Source organism: Megalops cyprinoides, chromosome 10 (assembly GCF_013368585.1).
Source record: "Megalops cyprinoides isolate fMegCyp1 chromosome 10, fMegCyp1.pri, whole genome shotgun sequence".
Taxonomy (NCBI): Eukaryota; Metazoa; Chordata; class Actinopteri; order Elopiformes; family Megalopidae; genus Megalops; species Megalops cyprinoides.
In genome coordinates, this window is record NC_050592.1 from 17,616,422 (window position 1) to 17,626,565 (window position 10,144).

The 10,144-nt window shown below is 40.7% G+C and overlaps 1 protein-coding gene across 1 annotated transcript; it reads right to left on the reverse strand.

Annotated features, from left to right (window-relative positions):
• Positions 1–241: 241 nt before the first annotated feature.
• On the reverse strand, positions 242–4,653 carry cdca7b (cell division cycle associated 7b). Its single transcript, XM_036539849.1, has 9 exons — positions 4,595–4,653; positions 3,638–3,775; positions 2,724–3,122; positions 2,539–2,616; positions 2,091–2,276; positions 1,034–1,177; positions 681–830; positions 438–574; positions 242–322 (listed from the first exon to the last, which is right to left on the reverse strand). The coding sequence occupies exons 1-9, from the start codon at positions 4,610–4,612 to the stop codon at positions 301–303; spliced, it is 1,272 nt and encodes a 423-aa protein (XP_036395742.1). The 5' UTR covers positions 4,613–4,653; the 3' UTR covers positions 242–300.
• Between the last annotated feature and the right edge of the window lie 5,491 nt (positions 4,654–10,144).

Below are 10,144 nucleotides of genomic sequence, written 5' to 3' on the forward strand. Positions count from 1 at the left end.
TCAAAGTGCTAAAAGAGCTTCTATTGCAAAACTAACTTCCAATAAAACAGTACAAGAAAAGTTGTCAGTCTGCTGTTTCACAGCTTGAAATACAGTACTATCTACAGGACCAAGAGAGGAGACTTCTCTGCATACACTTACATCAGGATCAGAATACACAAAGACTTTTGATTTTACATAAAAAAGGAGCAAATTAAATGCACTGTGTTAAATGTGATACATGAAGTATGATCTTCAGCTGGCCCAGATGCCATGGGATGGTTGTGATGTCCCACACATGATGCCCATCCACAGATTCTCTTAAGACAGGTTCTTCTGGAGGCTGAAAAATTGCAATCAGAGTTTAAAACTATTTCAGTTAAGAAATAATTATGGTGCATTACAGAGGAGGCCAGAGTAAAGTAGTATCTGTTCTAGGTGTAGCTGCAGCTGCTCACCTCTCCAGGTACTCCTTGACATTGCCGTGGCCATAGAACTTGGCCATGTGGATGAGGATGCCAGTGGCACAGCGCCCATCCGCCTTCCTGCAGAAACTGCAGTTACAGATGCCCCGACATGGAGGGCAGACCCACATCTACGTACACACAGAATGAACATGGAGGTGAACACAGAGGTGAACTCATTAAACACCAGAGGAGAATGCTCCCAGATCCACTTACAGAAAATACCACAGAACTTACAGAATCCAGCAGTGCAGTGCGGACGTCTTCACCATATCGGTTGCGCAGACAAGGTCCACAGAACTGACCCCTCACACCCCAGCATTTGGGGTTTCTGCAGACAGTCTTGGTGTCCAGAGTCTTCTGCCTACACTGGTGACAAGTACTGCCCTGAGGGGAGAGGAGACAGCAAAACCTCTTAAACCTCTGCACATAGATATTTTCTTCCACTTTATAATCACATCAAAATGTTCTGATACTTCAAAATATTCCACTTCTATGGGCACAGCACATTTTCATGTAGGCCTGTTTTGACTATTGAAGACTATAAATGATGGGAAAAGTAGGAACCAAGTCATTCAAGACAAACTCACATGCTCCTTGTCGTAAACCTTGTCTTTTGAAGTATACGCCACATTGTCCAGCTCCTCCTCAGTGATGTCATCAACTGTGCGGGCAATGATGTGTTTTGAGGACCTCCGATGAGGGCGTGCTAGGCGGGAACCATCCGGGTTCACCTGGAATATCCACAATGCACTCTTTACTTACAGAAACAGAAGCTTTCCAATAATTATAACAATGTGTGTGTGTAAGCAAGGTAATTCAAACTGAGATCGGTGCATGTGGATTTTTGTCAATGCTGTCTCACTAGGGGTCATTTAAAACAGAGTTCAGCTCCAACTACAAGACAACAGACCTCCACCTCATCCATGCAAACAGTATGAGGTGTCCTTAGGGGTGCATAGAGCAGTTTTCTGTAAAACCACCTCATGACTGAACACATTTATCACTTAAGACCTGCATCTCATTGGAGGGCCAAGTACAAGAGGTTTTGGGGAAAAAAATCCAGACAGGCTTCTCAAAAACAAAGTCCTCCAAGCAACACACGGGTCCCTCCAATACCATGTGGTGATATAAATTGATCACAATTCTAATTTCCAAGATTTTCCTCTCGTCACAAGTAACAATATCACCTCAAGAACCCACAATGTCCATCACATTGAATTTTCTGTCTTTTTTTTGCCTACCAAAACATCAATCACAGGTCTAATCCTCACAAAATATGGTACGAGCAATCCTTGTACCAAATCTTCTTAATTGCAGAGTAACAGTTAGCTTTTCCTTGTATTTGAACAAAGCAATTATTTTTATATGCCACTGCTTAGTCATTGCTTGTTCATCAAGGTGAAATTATGAGGTCAACAGTAATGACTGTGGCCATTTTGTGCTTAGCCACAATAATTTCTGCTTGCAGCAGTACCTGGAACTTCAAATTAACTTCTAGGAAAGGTGAACTTGGAAAATTAACCTGTGGGGAAAGTGTGTATTTAGAAGGCAGACTGAAGTGCTTCATGCGTCCATCCAAATACTCTCCCTGAGAATTACCCTCTCACCGAATCACCTTAGATGCCTTTTTATCAGTCCACGCACCTCAGTTAGTCTCGCCCTGACCCTGGCCTTCTTGATGTCCCCAAGATGTGCAATAAGTTTAGAGGGAGAGATAGAGAAATCCTCCACCCCAAAGTGGGCAGGAGGGCGAGCGCTGCGGGTGGGGTTACGCCGCTCACTCTGCTGGCTGTCAGACTGTGCCTTCTTAGGGCTCGATCTCTTCCTCTTCTGAAATGAAAATGAAAAAAAAGCATTTATCAATGAAAACGCCCATCCTTAATCAATGAAAAAGCTCATCCTTAATCTATAAACACATCATATAAACATATACACCTATATTTAATAAATGAAAACAATCATCCTTTATCAATAAATGCATCTGTCCTTAACGGTAACACTGACACCTGTAAATACAATTATATAAAACCATATAACAAAAGTTGAAACTTTGAGATCAATAAGAAACCTGTGGAAATGGTTCTGCTCTCACCGAAGGTGTTGAAACTGACTGTGCTTTCAGAGGGAAAAGCTGTGGCATGGAATTCAGCTCTGCCAATAGCTTCTCAAGCTGGGGAAAAAAACATCAATGCAACATACACTCATGAAACACCACAAGCAACAGATACCTGTAAGTTTTTTTTTTAAAAATGTGAGTATGACACAAGCACTCTTTACCATTGCTTTGTTTTCTTTGATATTCTCGGCGCGTTTCTGTAGAGCCTGGGACTGGTCCTCATCGCCTGCACCCCCCTTTTTGGGCTCAGGATCGAGCGCGGCACTGAACTGAAGTGGCTCTGTGTGCATCTGAGGCGGGGCGACATTTTCCACAGCTCTCCTCCCTCTTCCCCCTCTCGCTGTGACCCTGCTGGCCACCGGTCCAGAATGATCGTGCCCTTCAGAGTCAGAGTGCTCCTGCTTTCGTGTCCTGTCGGGGTTCCCTTTAAGCGGTCCCTTCTTGGTTGGGAACCTGAAGGCCACACAGAGACCAGAGGATCTCCTGCGAGCAGGGGCCTTGGAGGTCTCCTCAGAGTAAAGCCAAGCGTCGTCCTCCGCATCGTCCTCAGACTCCTCTGACTGAGAAAGAGAGCAAACTCCACAAAGTTAAGGGATAGCATGGAATCAGACAAATCAACAATAACGTTATGGGCCAGTTTAGCATCATGTATACACTACTAAACTTGTATTTAGGTTTCATGGCTATCAGCTGTTATAATTCTTTAGGTATCGGTATCTTTTTTGTAGCTCTCAGGATATGATTAGTAGCAGTACGTTTCAAACCACGTTAGACTTTCAAGTCGCTGTGGATAACAGAGCCTGCCAAACTAACAGCTCGTAATAGTTAGCATTACACGCCCACCTCCCCCAAACACACACGCACCGCTTTACTCCTTAAAATTATAAATGTTTTTGAAAGAAACGTATCGTGCCTACTTTCGCTCCAATACTACTGCTACAGAAAATACCTAAGATAGCAGACATAAATCAGCCAACACTGTTGCACTAGTTTCACCTTTGGGTACATAATTCAGTTTGGCCTATACTGAAAGACAAACAGTGCGAATTGAGTTTTTGATTACAGTTAAACGTACCATGCGCTTAACCCAGTCATTACGGTCCGGGCTCGCTTCCTCGTCAAAACCCTCAAATTCTTCGTCCTCTCGGTCAGTATCTTCTGTGAAGATCCGAGCCAGCTCATCCGTAATGTACTTTGATCGGAAACACAAACCCTGCAAAGCCCATGCTTTTTCATCACTTTCATATTCAAAACCCAGAGGGGCCGCTTTGGATAGGATAGACAGCAGCCATTCAGTGGGTGATATGTAAAGCAGGATAACAAGCCGTAGACCCAACGTGGCTGACTACTATTCGTCTATGTGCTCAGCTGGGATTAATGGTAACTATCTGAAATTAGCCAGCTAGTTGTTCATACAAACCTCCACATACGCCACATATTACATGATCATAGAATATATTTAATCAATCAGCCAACTACTCGCTAGCAGTGATGAACCTACCAAACATGAGAAACAATACATGTACATCAGCAGCTAAACAGCGCAGATCATTACTAATGTCTTTGTGTACGTACTGAAAAGGCGTGGAGATCTAAGCAAACAAGCTAATGATAAAATATGGAGTTTGCCGGCCGGCAGTGGTAAGTCTCTTGCAAGCTAACTAACGTTAGCTACAAGTAGTGAAACACAAAAGTTGCCTGCTTGCCAACTAGCAAGCGAACAAAACAAGAAACACTCGAGATAACGAAACGTATGCATTGGCGTTTATTTACGGCATGAGTCGCTTGAGACCTTAACTACATATTTTGATTTAACTAGGTTAACTACAACAAGCGGTGAACTAGCAGTAGTCAGTTAATTTACCTGGCGTTAGCTGGCCGGGAAACTACATTTGCCTCCGCTAACGACAACGTGGGGTGTTTCTCATCAAAAGAAACTAGTGTTAAAGAAGCTATAGTGTTGCTTTGCAAATGGCAACAAAATAAATGCATTATCATAGAGAAAACACAAGCAGAGAGAAGTTAAACTTACCTTCTTTGATACTGCCATTTTAAACAATTAAATTTGCTCACAAATTTCTGCAAATCCCCGAACCAAAAAGGACAAAGGTTTGAAAATTACGGGGGAGTTCATGTCGGGACATTGTTTGTATTTCTTTAATTCGTGGTGCAACTATATCAGTTGCTGAATTTCTACCTAACTCGAACTCTAAATGAAATGTTTTAAGTCGCGTCATACCAGTGAACACGTTTTTCTCATTGTCAGAATATATTAGAACTTTCAGAATGTTTGCAAAACCGTAACCCCACCCGTTTTGTTTTGGAACAGTCCAACCTCACACAGGTTGATACTGCCGCCAGTTACGCGGGAAAAGTATCTTGCGCGAACAATTTTTCTGTAGTAGGCTATCACCAAGTTATGCGAGTCTGCTGGTGTTATATGTGTTATATGTCAGATTTAAGTGTGTTTAGCATATGGATACTGTAAAGAACAGAGCTATACAGTCTTTGCATATATGTATGCGGGTTGTCTTTCCATTTGACATCAGTGGGACAGGCTATGAAAGATTATTGTAATCTGTCAGGGTTATTCATATCTGCATTTTTCAAATGGAGTGGAACTGTCGCCTGGCGCTTGATTTTGAAAAGTGTCTTTCAGTCCTTCCTCGGCCGATTTAGCTAATATTTGACTAGCTTTTTAAACTTATGGCAAATTGTAAAGAGCTGCATGGAGACGCTTGGGTTGATGGTAATTTTAGCATTTTGCCCTTTGTAAGAGTTTTGCTGGGTAATCCCTAGCAAATGGGGAAAATCATTTTCTAAAGAATTTACATACAGCAGATACCTAAGACACGGAATTAGGATTCATTTAAGTAATGCATCAATAAATTTGCGCCAATATTTTCATCCACTCGGGCTATACCGGTCGCGGCCACCTAGCCATTAGTTTAACATCGAGAATGGATCAGATGCAAGGGCAAAGCCCCTGCTCGGGGAAAACGCCTATGATTAGGGCATTAATTGCGGGCCGTGACGAGTGAATGCTATATTCAGCAGCAATGATAGCAGCGCACGGCCTCTTACTGTAGACATAACCTGACCAGTTCTTGCATGAGACCATGAATGATATTTACGCAGTAGGCCTAGTAGCAATTTACAAGAACCAACAACAATGCAGTAGAAAATAATGAAGTAACTAAGTGAAAGTCAGGTAGAAATTGCAGCCATCATACTGTTGATATATTGTATGAAATGCTCTAACACGCGGACTAAAAATTTTTTATTGCCTAAACTTTGCCTCCACTGTATGCAGGGATCTTATAATAACAACAAAACCTATTTTTATAGCTATTATTTACAACAATTGATCACAAAAAATGTTGACAATATTAGACTACTACAGCTGGGAGCTTCACATTTCCAACTGTCAGGCATGGTATTCATTTATCATGAATGCAGTAAAGAAACATTTCTCAAAATAATGATTGGCTATCACCACTTGTGTTCACTGTTAGAATAACTATTTCATATGGTATGAAATATTCTACGTATTTTAAATGCAGTTTCATGTGGTAGGCTAATGACTGTTATCCTGGCATTGATGAAATTCAGAATATTGTGATTCTCCCACTCAAAAACAAAATGTAAATGTAAAAACAAAAAACAAGCATTGCTTGAAAAGTTTCTCTTTCACATTTTTACAGGTGAAATTTAAGATTTTATTTATTTTGTTTTAATGCTAAGTGACCAAAAACAAACAAATATAACCCAACAAGAGACTTAACCTCATGTATAAACCTCACAACATGCGCTAAGCACTAAGCACCAGGGAGTTTTCCTCAGGGGATTACATTATCATAACATTACCCTTTGGCTTTTTCATGAATTGTTGTTCAGACCTCAGTTTAGATCTATTCACTGTGTAGCTATATATGTATATATATTAATTTGTTCTTTACAGTTTTTCATTTAGCTCATAATTTGCAATGCATTGTTGAAATGTATCTACTTTCAGTGGAAAAGCGATTTGTGGTAATCCAGAATGTGGTGCATATTTTAAAGAAAGGGTCAAGATTAAAAAAGAGATAAGGTTGCCTTGTACTAACCGAATGATACACAATTCCTGCTTCTGGAGACACAGCTGGGATCCCCTGGAGATTATATACATGGCTATTGACTTTTAAATGAGGTGCATTTGACATTGACCTTTTGTACTGCAGAATACTAATGGACTCGTGTAATTCACCATGCGCTACAAGCGACACCCTTTTAAGGCTTAGCACAGAGACACATTCATTGAGGTGCATGTTGAACTTTTAAGCAGCATATTCAATCATCAATTTTTGTATGAGCCAACATTCTTATCTAGGGCAACTTCCTTAGCTCATATTTAATGTGTTACCCATTTATATAGCTTGATATAAAGCACAGAGAATGTGACAGAAAACAAATCACTTATGAGGGTGACTGACTTTGACCCTTGAAGGTTTACATGGTTTCATTGTTTCAATAGGCGTTTTAAAATCAGATATCAAACTGCAGAGGCAAGTAGATGAACCAGTGTATGATGGTATGAAACAGAGTGGTTAAAGTCTACTAAAAGAGGCACAGACTCACTGCTGTAGGTCAAACACCACCAATAATTAACAAACTGTTAAATATGTCTCCTTCATCACAGTGCTGGGAAGCAGAAAATGACAACAGTTGATGTAGCATCAATCCCCCTGTCTTTTTTGTTTAGTCACATGAATTAAAATGCTAGACACGTCGACATACGTGATTGATTTGTGAGTGTCCTGGTGAAATATTATCGAAGGTTCTGAAGTCAAGGTTCTCAGCTCATCTGAGAAGATAGCAATTTCTTCTTTAATCTCCCAATGACAACCTAACCCTTTCAAGATTGAAACAGTCTGTAATTGTACTTGATTGTGTCAATGTAGCATTGAGGATTGCTTTGAGTTGTTAGCACTTGACCTTTTGCCTAATTTTTGTTTGCCTGTTTGTTTTTAAGTGTCAATCAACCATAGTAGCAATGGCTACATTGCATTGAATCATGTTAGTGGCATTTATTTCTTATTGTATGTATGAGATCTACCACCTTTACAAATTAATACAGTATTTCAGAAGATGGCTGGCAGGCAGAAAATGTCTTCTTGCATGAGGAAAATCTCAGCATTTCACTGGCTTGTTACCAGGATAGTAGTGCCATCTCCTGGTGCTTTATTTTACTGAAACATTGTGCACAGCACATACAAAGGAATGCACTGTGATCCAAGTATATATAATATGTGTATACACATATTTCCATCAATTAATCTGAAACACACACACACACAAAACAGCAAAAGATTATTACAGGAATATTGTATTGAAAGATCATTCCATTTATCAGCGTGCAAATGTGACAAATATACATTGAGTCAAAAGGAAAAATATAGCATCACTTAAAATGGTAAATAATGCTACAATACAGATTTCTACATTTTGAACACTGAAGACGACTAGGATCTCACAGTACCTGAAATATTTGTGTTCTCCATAACTGTAAATAAATGACAGTGGTTTTGCCAGAGGAAGTAGTTTTTCTCTCTTTTTTTGAGTTGCAGACTCCGCCCACACGTTTACCTGTACTCTAGAACAGGAAAGGTATTGCTTGCATATTTCCAAAGATATTTCTATAAAACTAGCAAATGATTCGTAATATATGACCCACAGAAACTATACACCAAAAGAAAGAACAGATAATTACTCCACAATGATGCTGGAGGCAACCCTAGACTGTAATTGTTTCACGTCAGGCTGAAGACAGCTGAACGCTCCACTACATTTAAACCTCGTATGATTGCTCGAGATGAGTGTCTTTCGCCCACAAATAACAGTTTATTTTGTTCTTAATTTTCTGCTGAATTGGAACCTAACCGCTTCCCACATTGTCAAGAACACCTGCAGCCGGGGGCTTCGATTCTCCCTAGCTCAACTTCAAAGGGAAGCAGCGTCTTTTCCTTCCGTCGGCTCTTCTTAATCTGCGCGCTCTTCCCCTCATTAGTGCGCGGCAGTGACGAGTCCTTCATTAGGTGACAGGGAAATGATACAGTGCGCGCCGCGCAGAGGGGAAATCACAGAGCTCCGCCGCTGCTGCCTCTTCCCCCGCGTTGCCTCACGCTCGGTGGCTCGCAGCAGGTAGCCCCGTCACAGCCAACCCCGGTTATACTTGGTCTGAGACAGCTGTTAAAAAGCTTTGTTTGGTGTCTTCAGTATCTCGGGGGATGGGGGAGGGGGGGGGAGGTTGTTGGAAAGAAGATCGGGACACAACACGCAGCCTTTACACTAGCGGGCATGTAGTGCCCACACAGGTGATTCACTGAGGACAATGTTGAAAATGGGTGATCAGAAAATTAGGTAAGCAAACATGATGAATCATAATAGTAGCAGGCCCATTTTTGGTTGGCATAGTGACCCTTACATGAATAGAAGTACTGAAAATACCCCCCCCCCCCCCCCCCCCCCCAAAAAAAAAAAAAAAAAAACCTTTACCAACTCACAAAACAAAACCGAAAACCAACCTTCAAAGCACCTAACAGATGGATGGCAGCGCAATGCAAGACTATGTTCTGTGAACATTTGTTACCTTTTGGATTAGCAGATGGGCAAAAGGTACACATACTTTTAATTACTGAGTTGCCATTGCATTTCATGATGAAACCATTATATTCACGTCTCATTTGAGACCTCCCAAGAGTGCAAGGAAGCTTTAACAAGCTTCTCTTGTTCTGGAAAGAAAGGTTTCAGCTTGCCAAGTTTATTTGAGTGTATTTGCAGGAGTAGAAGCTGTTTGGGGGCCCCTGCTGAAATTGACAGAACACAGGTGCACATGATGAGCACATCTCCATAATTTCAAATGGAGCAATTAAAACACTCAGTACGGTTCTGGCTCTTATCCACTGAAGTGACACTGTAAGGAAACACAAATCCTGAATGATTCAGTCTTTAAACTCTGTGAGTTTTGTAAAAATTACTTCTCATTTCTGTTGCTTTATGATGTCTACAAAGAGACTGTACCCTTTTATTTGGTCCAGTTGCATGAATTAAGGATTTTTAACTATTGGAAGTGCCCCAAGAGATACACTTTTAAAAGGTTAGGAAGTACATGAACAGAACTTGGATCAGTGAGCCTAATGAAGACTCCTGTTTAGCTCTAAATGTTGTTTGTTTTTATGTCATACTTTGCTTGTCAAAACTTTTTTGTCATCTATTTTCATTGAGGGGAGTGAAGCTGCAGTGTAACCTGTAGCCTGCTCCGGTACTAAGCAGTGCAGAATCTTTTATGAAAAAAAATAATAAATAAATAAAAAATAATGTGCTCTCTGTGTTTCCTCCAGCTGGCACTTTAGAGCAACCTGTGAGACTTGTTTGCTAGGAATGTCAGTCTCAGTTTAAATATAACTGAAACATTCAAGAGAATAAAAAGGCAAGGTAACACCCCTAATTTAAATAAGTAAAAAAATAACCACACCGAGTGTCTGCCCGTGAAACACTTATCCTGGTAATACTACAGTTATATCGTAAGTAATATTTATGGTAT